Genomic DNA, 16,672 nt, shown 5'->3' on the forward strand with positions numbered 1-16,672 from the left:
TCACTCTCTGTCATAAACACCAGGATATTGGTTTCCTTCTCTTACTCCCGGGGAAGGTATACGTGGTTGACGCAGGATTCGAATGGTGGGAGGGTGGGAGACCCTGCCACAGCTCCCCTTGTATTTAGAAGGCTCCCATCATGCTCCCTGACTGCTCCATTCGTATGCAAATTTTTTAGCAAATTATGTTGTTCAGAATATCAAGGATTTTCCTGTTCTCTATTCTATATTTACTTTCTATTGTTATTGTAATCAGAGTTTTCACAAATCACATGCCACGGTGAAGAAACGTCTCGCACACTCAGCGCACAAAGACCAGTAAGCATCTTTACCCTTCAGTCGTACAATCATCTTTTTCCATCTGACATTTTGGAGTTGATTGTAATTGTCATCAGGCTTGAATTATATCAAACACACAAGCACGGATCCTCACACACACACACACACACATCAGTCCATTGCCCATATGCAAATTGGCCAGAAGTTGGCCCGCTGTTAAGCCCCGGGACAAGCCTTCATGAATATTGGAGTCACATATGACAGACAAAGTAGGATTGGGAAGAAGAAGCGAGCGAGAGAAAAGATTTGGGCGTCCCATTGAAACTTTTCCAACTTTCTGTCTTTGTCTGGAACCGTGGACTGAGTTGAGATAAGTTCACTTGTCGATTTCAATTTCAGGAAGGATGTAGGAGAGAGGACAAAGCCACCAATTGGTTCGGTAAAATTTATTTTCGGTGCTAAATTAAAAGAAACTTTGTCGATTGCTAGGCGTTCTGTCACAGACACTCTCACAGTAAACCCGCGACTGCCGGACAAGAAATTGTGGCGAAGACAACAACTCCCATGATCCGATGCTGCGTCACAAATTCATTAAACTAGATCTTGTTTAACTGTTTTTATTGAGAGGCCTTTATCTGCCTTTTTTGCACATTTAAAGGGAATGGCTCCGCCCCTTTGTATGTCAAAGAGAGAGAGAGATGGAGAGGGTCAGACAGATCAGTGCGTCAGCAGTCGTGCTCATGAGACGGAGCCGTGGAAAAAGGGCAGGGATAATAAGGGATAATCACAGCTTTATCCTGTCACTGCAAATCACAGTGGGATGAAGACAGCAGGTCATGTGGCCCCATGTCGATATGCCTGACCAGCTATCCGTTCCCACTGCGATAGCCTGTAAGACACTCACTATCCCATATGATGAGAACCGTAATCCTGCCATGCACTCACAGCCCAACTCTGGTAGATTAGCTGCAAGGTCTCGTCCCTCACTGATCCATTGATCCCTGTGTTTCTTCTTAAGCGGGAGCAAATCAAACAAAAACACAACTTACAGGAAGATGTGGATTTTAGGAGGAGGTGGATAGGGAGCTGGGGAATAAGCAGAAAAGGAAAGGAAGAAGGAAAATGCAAAGAAAAAAAATGAAAGTGGGAACCTGGAAGAAGAGAAGAACAGGGTCAAATGATGGTTAAAACCGTAATTGCTAGTAAATAGAATTTGAATGAGGATGAAGGACAAAAAGGAGGCAACAAAGGAACATTCATTTTATATCAGAATTTTTTTTTTTTGAATTGCCTGTCCTCTCCACAAAGACTTGAAAAAGCTGCCCACCTATTAACGCAGCACAGACCAAAATCAGGGTGAGACAGAGAGGAGATGGAGAGTGTGGGTGATGATGAAGCTGAAGCAGCTAAATTGTCATGGTTACCATTGCTTGTGTGTGAGAAGACTGCCTCCCAATGTGTGTGTGTGTGTGTGTTTGTGTGTGTTTGTGTGTGTGTGTGTGTGTGTGTGTGTGTGTGTGTGTGTGTGTGTGTGTGTTTGTGTTTGTGTGTGTGTGTGTGTGTGTGTGTGTAAGAAGAGCGCTGGGATGCAATGTCAACAGATGTCATGTGATATTTGTACAAGCTTAATGTAGACTCTATGTAATCCTCGTGAAGGTTTTCGTGTTTCTTTTCACAACAAAGAGCTGCTCTCTGTATTTTCAGAAGCCGCCGCGTAGGAAATCCACAGAAACCTGCATCACACGTTTACACTCTTGGCCAGCTGTTCACCGGTTGATGGTGGGAATGAGTTTGTTAGATCGAGGGGTTAAAAACATCCACAATAAATACACAGCTGCATGAGCGTCAATTTCTACAGTCCCCCTTTAGCTTAAATTGCTTTCTATACGTTGTGACGTCAAACTGGTTGTTCATGCTGCATCTCTTCCTGTTATTTATAGTACATGCTCTGTTATCCTCTTCAATGTGGATGTCTGGGTTTTCCATGCTTTTTATGCCTCCACGCTGTATGGTGACAGCACATAGCTAGAGGCATTATGTCTCTGAGGTTGTCTGTCCGTCCCTGAATTTGGTACAAATGTTTAAGTCAAACATAAACTGATTAGATTCTGGTGGTCAAAACGTAAAAATGCCTATGACCTCACAAAGCACATTTTTGCCTTGGGAACGCGATGTATCAGGAACGCTTGCATGAAATCCTATAAAAATGTGGTCAAAATGTTAAATTGGACTCATGAAAGCATTGGTCAAAATTTGGTGTTCAAAGTTCAAAGTCACTGGGACTTTACAAAACACGTTTGTCATCTTGTGAAAACATTTCAGGAACATTTCTAGGAAATCCTCTCAAATTGTGTACAAATTTTCACTGAGAGTCATAGATGAACTGATTAGAATTTGTTGATTGAAGTTCAAGAGTCAAGTTCACGTGACATCTTGTTCTTTTAACGCGATATATCACGACCAGCCGTTTTGAATTTCATATTACAATGACCTCAGAAGATGACCTGGTTAGAATTTGGTCTTGTGAATGCAAGCTCTAAGGAGCGCCTTGAGATCGTTTCTTCAAAATAAATTCTAACTCTATTGGTCTCAAGGAAGATTTTGGGGGTCAAAGGTGCATGCAAATGTTAAGAATGCCTCAAGAGAATCCTTTAAAATTTTGAATGTTCATTTAGAAGCACAGATTAACTGATTAGAATTGGGTGGTCAAATGTCAAGGTCACAAAACCTGTTTTAAGGCTCTTGATCATGATATCTCAAGTCTACCTCTAGGGAATCTCTTCAAATTCTGACCAGTTTTCAAAAGGGACTCAAATATTATTTGATTAGATTTGAGGGCTCAAAGGTCATGGTGAAAAAATGCATGTATACTTCAAAAGCACTGATTGGCCGAGGCAACTGCAGAGCGGTAAGTCTAGTTTCCATATATACATCCCTGTTCGCGAGGTGAACTTGAATATGTTTCCACGGGTGTGATTTGGTGTCCTATTCGAAGCCACAAATGTATTTCTCTTTGAAGGAGCTGTAAAACTGAAAGTGATGGTTGACTGAGCATCCAGGATACAGTTTACGCTGCCTCTCTGTCTGCACACTCAGAACTCATGATGAGATGCCTGTTGACAGCGCTGTTGTCTCTTATTGGAAAATCTGGTCCTTTCAACTGACTGTGTGTCCTCTTGTGCATTATGATCACCTTTGAACCTTTTCTTTCTATACTTTTTTCTCCCTCCAGCTTTTGGCAAGCTAATATACACAAGCACACTCACACTGTGTTTGGAGTCACGCTCACAAAAGCAAAAGAACTGTCACCATGTCACACCAGGTAGAAGCTCGAAGGAAGCCAATTATGACCCACTCAACTTCTGGAGTTGCAGCATCAGTCTCGCAAACACTATTCCAGCAGACACCCTTTCATCTTGTCCATAAAGCTGTCAAGAGTTGAAAGGTTGCCCCTTAAAAACTCCACAGCTCCTCCCCTACAGACGGAGAAGTCTAACTAACAGTTTCCACAGTTCACTCACATGCTTTTTCACAGATTTTCTCAACAAAAGTAGGCCATCTGATCTCCTGCTCTCAGAGGCAGCAGATGAAAGTTTGTGTCAGTCAATCATCTGCCTTATCTCTTTATTTTGTCATTTTGTCTTTCTTCTTGTTCCCCGTAGCCTCAGGTACTTCATGAATGTCTGTCTGCATCTCATTCATACCATCTCTGACTGAGCTCAGATCTGTCTGCATCCCTCTGACTCTCCTAAAAAATGCAACATCTGCCTCTAAAACACAATTAACATCTGGTGAAAAATAACCAGCGGATGAGTCTGATCTCCACCTGGTTCCAGTGGATTTTCAGTAGAGTATAGAGACTCACCGTGACGTCACCCATTGGTTTGCGAACAGCATTTCGTCCAGTGTCGTTTTGATTGTTTTAAAACCAGAAGTAGCCATAATTGTAGGACTGGAAGGGGAGGCGTCTGACTGAGAGCTCTAGGACACTACTCGTAAACCTAAACCTGTGACCTGCACCCATATATCAGCTTTTTCTTCGTATTGACCTAAAAGTTGAGATTCAGACCATAAATAGTTTATTGTTGTTGTTTTAAATCGAGTGAGAATTAGTTTCCTTTCTCATAGATTTCTATAATTATATGCTGAAATTGCCCTCTGCTGGAAATTTGAATTTAAATCTTGAATCCTTTGAACTCTATTTTGAAGTTAGGAAAGCATAGTTATAGCACCTTTTGTTACGTAATGTATATATATATATATATCCTCAGGCTGTCTTAGGAAAAGATCAAGAGATTGTAGTGTTTTTCTATTATTTGCATTAATATCGATTATCAACTATACTGAAACTTGAAATACAAACCCCTGTAGAGAACCGAGGTAACTTCTAATCAAAGCCTTGTCCTATCAACACATTTGACATTTCTTTCTATCACAGACCTTTTATTGTGAACTAAAGCAGTAGGAAGTAACCTTTGAGCGAGATCAGTATGAAAGGGGATTAGTATTGACAGCGGATACTTTTGAATGCATGGCCGGGGGAGAAATGTAGCATGTAACAACTCGGCGGGAGCCCATCACCACGAACGTCAATGTGAACACATTAGCTTGGGAGAGGATGAAAAGAGTAATTGAGTGAGTGGACATTGCGACCGCTTTCCTCATGGGGATGTAGACCTAATTTCAACCACACTGGGTAGCAGGGAGCAAAAATGGCAGAGGAAAAGTAAGAAGCCAAGTGAGTGTCCGATTACATTATATGTCACACCAGAAATGAGAACTTCATTCAAATGTAAACTCTCAAACGCACGTTTCACAAGTTTCACAAGTCATCCTCAGCCCCAGCAGCTTCTGTATTTGTATTTATATCAAATGTGTAGATATGCACATTACAAACAATCTCTCTGTTCCCATGTGCCCCTCAGTTTCCCTGAAGATGATTCCTTTGGATTGATGTTGCCTTCAAGGACTAAGTTGGCTCATAAAAAAAAAAAAAAGGGGATCCTGTTCTATGAACAACAGAAGCGAGGATGTTGTCAGACTACTGTCATCTATCCCTGTATGTTGCCTGAAGAAACCTGCGTGATGACCTCTATTGTAATAACCTGTTTATAATGGAAGACAGCTATAAAGCCGCCCAAAAGTCCCACCAAATAATCTTGATCACCCCCTGGTGGCCGGCTGTCATATTCCCACATTGAAGGATAAATAATGTATCTTGTATCGTCTCATGCCATAGTGTCTGTACCATATCGTTGTGTACCGTAACTTATCGTCTTTGTATTGTATCTTAGACTATTGTCTCATCTCGTATCATCATAGTTTTCTCATATCATCTTATATTGTATAGTTCTCATCACGCACAAGCTTGGTTTTAATTATTTATCTGATGTTATGAAAACAAGGTGATACATCGTAATAGTCAGCTGAGACTGACCCTCTTTTGTCTAAGCGTGTGTATCACACCTCCACATTATGAACACCACTGCGCAGACTCAGACTCTAGATGACATCAAAAGCCCAAGATCTCGGCACCCATGATATTTGCGCTTCAACGGGAGGATGTGGAGATGTGTCATCCATCTTTATATACAGTCTATGGGCTTGTGTTGAAAAAAACAAACAATGGAAATGACATTATCCATAATGTGTTTGAAGTACTTATATTTCATCCTGTCCGTGCACACTGCAACACTTATTTCAGTATTCCCGAGTTGATTTATTTAGTATTTATGAATTGCCTTGTGGGACGGATCAAACTGTCTCGCAGGTAGCCTACAGCCTGGAGGCCTGAATGTCCCCACCCCTGCATTAGGGTATGAGAAGTGCAAGAGATTTAGTCTATTTAATTGACTGACTGTCGAATACAAATTTTAGTATAAATGCCAACACACAATTCCAAGCCGAACAATCCAGCATAATGAACACTGTTGCTGGCATCTACTATAACATTAATTTACATACAAACCTGATTCCCATTCGTGTATGATTCTTCAGGCTTCTGATTGTACATTTGGTGGGAGTGCAGAGTTATTTTAATCATGGGCAGTGGGTGATGTGAGTCAGTTTAGAGGATGAAATTTGTTATAATCCAGCTGTTTAACTCTGGCACCCACCAGCTCTGCCAAAGTGCCTGCAGCAAAGCACCAAACTTCCACCAGCTCTAGGAATTTACTGACCCTCCTCATATACCTCCCTTCAGAAATCAATAATTCATAGTCTCATTGTGTGTGCGTGTGTTTGTTGAGTGTGTGATGAGGATAATATTGAGAAAGGTCTAAGATGAGAGCAGAGCTGACTTTTTCTGAAGAAAAGGTTTATTAGCGTCCATGCTTATCATGCACCATCCCCTATTGTTGGTCATCTATGTCACGGGATTGGTTCCAGCTATGAAAATTGTTGATGAGGTCTCAAAGCTTTTGGCCAAAGATCTTCAAGAAACATTCAAATTTGGCAAGACCGCAAGGTGGGAGAGAGTGTCTCATTTTTTGTACTTTTGTGGCTTCCAACATAACGCGCCGGTGGGATAAAACAAAGAGGCAAACTCCTCTACTGGCTACTGGCTTTGGGAAAGGGATCAATCGCTCATGTTAAAAAACCTGCTTACATCTGCAAATGTTGCTGGAAAAGAGGTATTAGGTGTCCTCTGGGATTTCTTATCTCCTCTCACTGCAACCTGCTGCCTCCCCATCTGGGATACACAGTGTTCTGTACAGACTGTTTTCACATTTGTTTGTGTCCTTAATACTCAACTATGTGTTACTGTGAATTGATGCTGAAACCTTAAGTTGGGCATTCCGTTGCCATCAAGCACCAATGATGTCTTACTTCCATATAATAATACACATGACCTCCGTGCTGCCTAGCCTTCTAGCATTCAGGTTATGTCAAAGACATAAGTTACAGCATCCCTTCTTGTATAAACCTGGACCTTCATCTGTCACATTGAGCACACTGAGCTTCGGTGCATTAGCATCGTCCCACGCTCCTGCCTCCGGGCCATGTATATTGTATGAGTCTGTAACCCAAATCTATCCATTTTTCTGTCAGCGGGGGTCTCCTGTTGTGACAGGTGTAGTATGCAGGGTGTTATGGTGTCCAGGAATGTGTTATGTTGTGTTTAGCCCATTTATTCCCCTGTCAAAAGGGATCAACGTCCTGCTGATGTGACTACTAAACTCTTACAACTGCTTCCATGACAGCAGCCAGCGGCCCGGGGCTGCATGCTCTTTTAGCATGCGCTCAAAATGTGTTAAGGGCGTAGTATTCACACTATAATGAAGGTTTTATTAAGGTCTGATCGGGGTGGGTTTACACACTTAATTTAGATTATCTGGCAATCCCAATGTTGACTTTTGCAGATGTTAACCTGAACGACAAGATTAATCGAATTACGTATATTCGTGGTGTCACAGAGCTTCAGTAAAGGCGTTCATGTTGGGGTTTGTTGATTGCGCATAATCAGTTAGGGAAATTTAAAGGAAAGGACAACGTTATTGTTGGAAAGCTGAGGGAAGAGCACTCGTAAGTTACTCTGCTGTGCACCGTTTGTAGACAGATTATTCAGTGAAGCTTGGCGGCACGGTGGTGCAGCGGTTACCACTTTTGCCTCAAGGTATTTAAACGGAGAGCCAAAGCCATTCTTTGTGGAGCCCTAAATCTATCGTCCATGCGGTCAAACCTTTAGCTATCTGGGTAAAGATAGCTGGCACACAGATCCTAATGAGAAAGTGGAAAGCTGCAGAAGGTAAAGTGGGTTTCAGAACTGGGAATTGTGGCAGCTTTTGACAACATATATAGCCTGATAAACCAGGTAGAAGGATATCTGTCATTCAGGGGACTGAATGAACACAGGTTTTATATTTTTCCTACTGTCTGTGTTTCAACATGTTGCCGGTGGCAGTTAACTGTGAACAGAAATGAAAACACAGACACTATAATATGGACACAATTTGAATTAATTAACTATTTGTGTGGCTGCGGTACAGTGGACATTGGCTAAACTTTTTGGTTTTCTTTCGTTATGTGCGTGTTGTGGATGTATCTGTTTCTTGTATTTCGTTCACCCTCTGTTTAAAGCTGGTTGGAGATTGTTGTGTTTATTGGTAAGATGTGAAAAGTAATAAAGCTCAAGTCAGACAAAAGACGAAGCCTCTTGGTTCGAATCCCGATGTTGGCCAGGGTCTGTGGAGTTTACATGTTCTCCCTGTGACTGTGTGGGTTTTCTCCGGGTACTCCGGCTTCCTCCCACAATCTCAAGACGTGCAGACTGAGGTTTGGTTACTTGGAGTAGGTGTGAATGGTTGTTTGTCTCCGTATGTCAGCCCTGTGATACACTGGAGAACTGTATAATCAGTTTATACAGTTTGCTCCGCCCCCCGAGACCTTTGAAGAATAAGTGGTGATATGGTTGGCCTAATGGATGGATGGATGGATAGCAGAATAGAGGAAAAAACGACAAGCCCTCACGCTATCCTTACAAAAGCCTTTTTCTATCACCCCCAAGGTTTTATCCAAAAATCTGGCTTATTTTCACCAGGTTAATAGCCACCTGGTCTCATCTTTTTGTTTTTATGGTCTTTGTTATCTTACCAGTAAAAAGGACCAAGGAAAACCAAACAGTCTATATTATTTAGATGTTCTGAAAACAAACAATGCTCTCCTGCATTTATATGTGAAGGTTTAAATATAAGAAACACATACTAATATACAGTAATGTAGTCCAGTCAGTCCTTAACCGCACCGTTTTAGGTATCTCTTTGACGTGTTTGTGTTTCTTCTTTCTTCCTGTGTCCCAGATCCTGATCGGGGAAGTGACCAGTTTCTTTGTGAAGACAGAGGGAGCTCAGGAGAAAACCATAGTGACCGCCGACTGCTGTTATTTCAACCCTCTCCTCCGCAGGATTGTACGTTTTCTAGGTCAGTCATTGTCATAACTTCACCTCTTTTCTGACTGTACCGAGGCTCAGTAAGACTTACACCACACTCCCCTGCTGAGTGTGTGCACTGAGCGGCAACAGATCTCGTCCTTAGTTTGGAAACTGTGGTTAAATGTCTTTTGTCAGTCCTGTCCTGCTGATGTGATCCTTTCCATCTTCTCCAGTCTGTATTTATCCAAGTTAGTGATGGACATAAGTTAAGGAAACATAATAGCAGAGGATGCATCTGTCTGACCTCTCCCTCCCACACAGACAACAGTCAGTCGGACCATTCCATTCCCTCTCGCTCTTCTGGTCTCACAGGTGTCTACTCCTTCGGCCTCTTCACCACCACCATCTTTGCCAACGCCGGTCAAGTGGTGACAGGAAACCAGACCCCTCATTTCCTGTCTGCCTGCAGGCCTAACTACACGGCTCTGGGGTGCCAGTCTCCGCTGCAGTACATCGCCGAGCGCCGAGCCTGCACGGGAAACCCGTACTTGGTGGCGTCCGCCCGCAAATCCTTCCCCTCCAAAGACGCAGCTCTCAGCTTCTACTCAGCCATCTACACAGTGGTAGGGAAACTTGTAGGGGAGGTGGGAGAAGGGAGACACGACAGAGTAATTGAGGGGAAAAGATGACATTGTGTATGTTGATGACTGACTGTTGTATTTGTCAAGAGATAACTGGAAAGTGCACCATTAAACATGCTTTTATTTTACTCATACTTTATTAAAGGGAGATTTAATAACGTAAATTTGTATGTAGTTTATATTGAGGAACTCTTAATAAAGGGGTTTATAAGTTTGTACTAATGATCAACTTCTACTAACAAATGCTAATTAATCATAGAAATGAACTACAACGTGAATACTATGCAAACATTTCATAAAAAGGGTTAAGTTACAATGTTCTGACTGATTTCGGATTGGTCTGTTAATGTCAAGATGTTGGGAAGCTGACAAATAAGCAATCTGCAATTAAAGCAATTATACATGTTATACATGTAGAGAAACATGATACTGAATTTAAACATTAATTAAGAAAAACTTCAAGGATTATAGATTATATGAGCTTGAATAATAATCAATAGATGTAATGTTAAGAATTAAATGTATGACAGGGAAAATTTAGCGTAGTGAGTAAATAACTTAATAATAGACAAATTAAATATAAAGTGTATATTGAGGTTCCCTTTTTCTTTTTTTTATTAACTCCTCTTCACAATCTCAAACATTTGTAGTAAACAAGCTTAACACATCGAAACACTTGAACAGGCTCTACACCTTCTTCTCTTCGTATTTCCCACTTTTATCCCCCCCCCCTCAGCTTTCCCCATCGATTTCCGAGCTATAGTTTCTCCCATGGACGTGCATGCATGGTTTTCCTCTCGTCTCTCCCTTGTGGGTTTATCTCACACACTGACACGAGTTGCAAAAAATGGGCTGAGTATTCGCAGCGAATGCAATTTGTCTGTGAGTTTCTCCAGCAGCCAAACAAGTAACATCAAGTCTAGAAAATCCTGACTGCTAGAGACAGTAAAGATCTGTCATCATTTAATAACTCAATTATACTATAGGTCTAGGTAATGATCCTTTGACTGACTTTAAACAGTGTTTTGTAAGACATTTACACCTTAAATACAAACAGTGACAGAAGAGTAAATTAAATAAAGTTAATATATTCGAATTATAGTAGAATTATAGTAAATTGGCAGGATTTTAAATCATACCTTGAAGAACCACATTAAAGTTGTATGTTCATACTGATTTCTTTTCACACTGTTTATTTGTGTGTTGGATCATCAGCAGCAGATGTTAAGATTCACACTGATCCACAAAACCTCAATAATGTTTTTTCATTGCAGCGTACATTTTCTGTATTTTTAGCAGTCAACCAATCACAGCAGTGTTTAATGATTTTGTGGCTCATCAGAGCAGCTCTAAACCAGTGTAGAGGGCGGCCTCTGGTGGCTCATTCAAGCTGTTCATCCCATTACTTGTGGATTCAACCCCTGGTGCAGGCAGCTCACGCTGAACAAACAACACAGCGTTTCATATTCCGGATGTGTTTGTGTCTTCCAGATGTACGTGACCCTGGTGTTCCGGACCAAAGGCACCCGTCTGACCAAGCCCACCCTCTGCCTGGTGCTGCTGTCTCTTGCCGTGCTAGTGGGGGTGGTGAGGGTTACTGAACACAGAAACCACTGGAACGATGTCGTGGCCGGGTTTGTTACCGGAGGGGCCATTGCTGCCTTCCTGGTGAGAAGGAGGGATAGATGACATTTCAGGGATCCTACACATGTGAAGGAGGAGATAGTGGTAGCTGGATGTACTGCAGCAGGAGAGACTGACTGCCGTTGTGATAGAAGACACACAAACACACACTTTTACACTATAACTGTGACTGAGTTGACCTGAAGGCACATTCCTATAATCCCATTTAAGCCGTTTTCCAACTGCTGGAACTTCTCCAGCAACTAGGAACCTTTGCAGGAAATCTTTGTGTTTCCACTGCAGAGTACAGGGTATGAATAAAGTTCCAGGAACAAAATAACTTACCCCCTTGCTTGCAGCGCTTAACATATACCTGATTGATTGAGGAATACAGCATTTTATATCAGCCTTTATTTTGTTTTACCTGTAGCTTCTTTGTCAGTTTTTTAACACACTGTTCTCTCTTAATTCAAAACAACAACACCATTTAAAACAACCACAGTTGACCAATGAGATGAAGAGGCTTTTAACACAAGAAAACAATAATCTATAACAATAATCTATAACAATAATCTATATATATATATATATAAACTATTACCTGGGTATTTTGTTGAAGAGGTCTAAAAAGCTTTTGGCCAAAGATCTTCTAGATACATATACTGTGGCTCATCTTAACACTAAAACTTAATTTCGGTCTCTGCCTCTCAAACTGTAAGTGCCCTCTTCAGAATCTGTGTCCGTTCACACTCAAAGCATGACACACACACATTCATCCATCTCTGCAGTGAACCTCTCCCCTCCTTTTTAATATCCCTCTGTTCTTTGCTCTCCATCAGGTGTCATGTGTGATCAACAATTTCCAGCAAACCCAGATAGGAACGCCGACTCCTCCACCTCCGCAGCGCCCCCAAGAGCCCTGTGTCGGGCTCCCTCTGCTCAGCCTGCCCCGCGTGGAGAGTCCACTCGAAAAGTTAAGTGGCCTCCAGGTAAGGGGTGGGTGACAGATCGTTGATAAAATAATAAAACAGAGCAACAGAATGCAATAAACGTATAGTGTATGTATTTCTTTAAATTGGGATCGTTTGTCAACACAAATACTTATTCCCTCCACCAAAGACTTTTGTCCTTCGTTTGTTTGTAAGCAACTTTAAACAGAAATTGCATTTTAGTGCAGATCACGATCGGGGGCTTTCTTTAACATTGTGTTTTTCTTTCTTTCTAATCTTATCCATGAGTGTGTGAAGTTCAGTGCAGCTTGATTGGACTTAAGGGGACTGTTGGGCCTTGGGTGGAGGTTTGATCCCCACTCAGTGCCATATAGTATTTAACTATGTTAGGAGAGAGTTATGATACTTATCTCTTCCCTTATAACCTCTATTGTTTCATTACATCTCTGTGTTTCTTTACATGCTTCTTCCTGTCTGATTCCTCTGTTGTGTGCATCCTTTCTCTTTTCTAGACGTGGTCATTCTCCATTCTTGTCTTTTGCTGTTTTAGTCAAGTTTATCTTCCCTGTTCCTTCAGGTTTTACCTCCCTGTTGTTTTCTACTCCCTCGCTCTCTACATCAACTGACATCCGTTTCTCCTTTCCCTCCTGTTAGGCTCCAGGGCTACCGTATTCTGAGATCACATGACCATCAGCCAATCCCATCCCCCACCCCTCCCGATGTGCTCCTCCCCTCACGGCGTTGCCTCACCAGCGCAGTCTAGACCTGCCCTCCGAAAGTCCCCCGCCCTGCCCCGCCCACCCCAAAGGACGACATCCTCTCCGTCGAATCAAATCAACGCAGGTGTGAAAGGCCGACCAATCACAGGGAGGAGGACAGCGCACACTTTCACACGGCGAGCCTGGAGGAGAACCTGTCGTTTTGAAGACCAATATGAGACAGAGACCTGTCCTTCTGTCCAGTTTATCCTCTGAGATGGCCTCTGGGTGTAAAAGACCCCTCATGAGACTTGCCAAAGCCAGAGGTGTTGAAGCAATACTGTGTCACACTCCCTTGTCCTTTCTTTCCACAAATACTCGACAGTAACTTTAAAGACTGTTGGCTGGTGATGACTTGAGAAAACACACCAATAAAAAAAAAACTGAGGGTTTGGGGACGGAAGAATATTCCAGTCACTACCGGATCATCCTCAAAAGACCACATTCTGACACTCAGGACAATCAAATGAAAAATAAAAAAGACCTATCATCCAATCAAAAAGCAGGCACTACCGAGAATTACGATACAGAAGATTTTTTCTGTCACAAAGGACTCACAAGAGATGCTGTCGAAGAGGAAAGCGCTTTTGTAAATTATAGCACAGATGAACCAGTTTAGCGTTCAGTCATAAGTGTTGTTTATTTACCTGTTTAGGGGAGGATATCGGTTCGATCTCCTGCTGTACATTGTGTGAAGTGATAGACGGGAGATTTACACACACAAGAGCTGTGTTTGTGATTCACGTAGACTGCACGTAAAGATGGACGCCGCGTCTCCATGTCCTCCCGCTATCCAGAAAGGAAACTGGAAAATCCTGGATACGAACGGCTCCATAGATCCGAGCCGAATGAAGAACTCCCGACAATGACAGGAACCATGTTTGAAAAAATGATATCTGAAGTTTACTTTTTAGAGGGGAGGCAGGATTCAAGGACTCAGTGTAATGTAGGGCCTGTTTCTGTGCAGACATCAAGTGAACAATAAAAAACAGTAAATAGACCTATACAATAATACAAAATATTTTTAGATAGAATTATGGTTATACAATTACAAATCTTAAATACATTTCCAAAAGCAGAACACACAGTTTACCTGGAGTTCAAATGAATGACACATACTGCAGCCAACCACCAGGTGGAGATCAAGACACTTAGGCTTAAATTAAGGGCAGCTGTCATATCGTCCATCTTTATATACAGTCTACACTGAAACCATGTTTGTGTTGGCGCGTCAGTTGACTCATCCCTGTAGAGAAAGGAACTGGATTTACACCAACCTTCCAAACATTTTAACTACTTAATATTCAGGTGTCTGTGTGCGCGAGTGCGTGTGTGTTTTCTTGTGTGTGTTTGTGTGTGTGTGTGTTATGACGTGTATGTTCTACATCCATGCTGTGAAATATTTGGAAAAGTTTTATTATAAAGTTTTATACGAATTCTTTGTCAGTGTCCAATATAATCCACCATCCGCTATGTCCCTTACACCCTCTCATGCTTGGTCTTCGTTTTTTAATTTCAAATAACTTATATCTAAATACATCCACACAACATGTTAACAAAACAAATGTGTTATAAGATTGTTTTTTTGTTATTTTTCCTATCTGCCATTATTTCCTCACACCGACAATGAATCAAATGGCGCAGACCATGTGTGTGACACCAAGCTACGATCTCTTGACTTTTGTATAGTTTTGTACAGTGAATAGGTTTCTCAACACGGTATACACCACATTGTCATTATGTTTCAAGTGTGAGAACAGTGAGACGCAACCTGAGACTGTCCTGCAGGAGCACGAGCAGTAGCCTGATCTGAAGCAGGAATGTAGCGCAGTGGAGAAGTGTGTGAAATCCTGATGTGTGTGTGGTGGTGGCTGACAACTTGCTTTGGTTCGGCTCAGTTCAACAGGAAAGACAGGCTGCCAGTGGGAGAGTCTGCAGTGGCTTATATACAGAAGACATAGAGTTATATTAAGCATGTGTGAGTATGTGTGAGTGTGTATGCTTACTGGTGTGTGTATGATGATTCTACATTGTACGGCAGCGTAACTGTTAATTTGGTTTTCTTAAGTGAAACAGTTAAAAGTAGCTGCTATAATTCCACACGTGTTAGTGCGTAAGTGCAGGCCTTCAAAGGACCCCCTGTTGAGGCGTCCCAACTATGCCTGTTATAGCAGAAGGTGCTCATTATAGCTTTGAGATTAGCCACAGTAACACTACATCTTCTTTTTTTGTAAACTACCGAAGGGATAGAGAACACCCACGTTAATATGTCTTTGTTTTGTATTTATTTAACTAAATAAACGGCAATTACCACACGCTGCTGCCTGAATTGCACTTTTTGTTTGCTTCGTTTGAAGACGTCCCACACCTCTGTGAGGGTTGGACTGTGATGGCTGTGAGATGTGAGATAGGATTTATTGTTCTCATTTGTAATGTGTATTAAAAAGCACAATAACCGTAATTTTCTCCCATAAGAGAAATGTGTGTGAGTACGTGTGTTACATGAAGTCTTCTTTCTCTCTATGAAAGCCGGCTTTTCCCTTCATCTCTGGGTGTCCTCCTTCAGATCCAATAGAAACCTGCTTGATGTCTGACATGATCCGGCAACACATTGTACAATAGAGTTCTGAGTGGGCACCATCCCGCCCCTTATACCTGCAACATTTCTTTTGTTGTCATGTCTGTCCTTATGTCCGTTTGTGAGAAAAATCCCCAAAACCACCATGACACAATTTTGAATCAAGGTTTATTTTTCCTTTTTTTTTATCATTGCGTTTTTCAACATTTTTTCCATTGTCCCAGAGAATAGGTTATGGATCTTAATGAAGCATATTAGACATATTAAGGCAGCTGCTCTATGGGTGTGTGTAATGTGGTGCAGATCCAAATAGAAATCTGGATCTGGTGTGGTTTCATCAGGGCGCAGGTCTGAGCTCTACTGAGTGACAATCCCAGACCTGTTTTGTGTATATTTGTGTGCTGATGATAATAAATACATCCTGAATGTCACTCAACTAAGAGCAATAGCTGCATTTCACAGAAAAAAACATTTTGACCTATTTGTTCATGTGTGTCTAATATCAACTGCCGGTGAGCCACTTACCCAAACAACTGAATATACGTTAGGCATCATTCATTATATTATTCAAACCTGCGCACTTCTCCCACTGTTAGAATACATGTTAAAATAGTATTCAATAAAAAGGCCAATCCACAGTGTTGTGTTTTACTGTAACAGATTTGCATTCCATGTTGCATCTTGGGTATTGGAGGTTTGTCACAATGTCGCAGTCACCGTACGTTACATACTAATAGTTGTGTATAAATAGCTCTGACTCAATTTATTGTGAGGTGCCCGCATTTAATTCAAAGACGGAAGTAAAAATGAACATCACAACTTTCAATACGACAAATTATTTTGGACACTGTGTTTAAGAAAAAAAGGAGTTGTTGTTGTAAGCAGCTGTGACCACAGGGGGGCAGTGTTCACCACGCCTCGCCCAGGATAAAGCTTGGAGAGAGGGAAGCTTTCACAATCCAGTTGAAATGTT

At 41.7% G+C, this 16,672-nt stretch overlaps 1 protein-coding gene across 4 annotated transcripts in view; it reads left to right on the plus strand.

Moving 5' to 3' along the window:
• The window catches only part of plppr2b (phospholipid phosphatase related 2b), a 49,285-nt gene extending 33,849 nt beyond the window's left edge, over nucleotides 1-15,436 (plus strand). For 3 of the 4 annotated variants that reach the window (XM_062387174.1, XM_062387172.1, XM_062387175.1), the window contains 5 exons: nucleotides 9,078-9,198; nucleotides 9,522-9,772; nucleotides 11,282-11,458; nucleotides 12,253-12,386; nucleotides 13,018-15,436. In XM_062387174.1, the coding sequence (XP_062243158.1) occupies nucleotides 9,078-9,198; nucleotides 9,522-9,772; nucleotides 11,282-11,458; nucleotides 12,253-12,386; nucleotides 13,018-13,126 (792 nt within the window). In that variant the 3' untranslated portion in view covers nucleotides 13,127-15,436. Of the gene's footprint in view, nucleotides 1-9,077; nucleotides 9,199-9,521; nucleotides 9,773-11,281; nucleotides 11,459-12,252; nucleotides 12,403-13,017 lie in introns of all 4 variants that reach the window. The other variant, XM_062387173.1, reaches the window with a different exon arrangement.
• Nucleotides 15,437-16,672: the final 1,236 nt, after the last annotated feature.

The sequence above is a fragment of the Platichthys flesus genome, chromosome 5, assembly GCF_949316205.1.
Source record: "Platichthys flesus chromosome 5, fPlaFle2.1, whole genome shotgun sequence".
NCBI lineage: Eukaryota > Metazoa > Chordata > Actinopteri > Pleuronectiformes > Pleuronectidae > Platichthys > Platichthys flesus.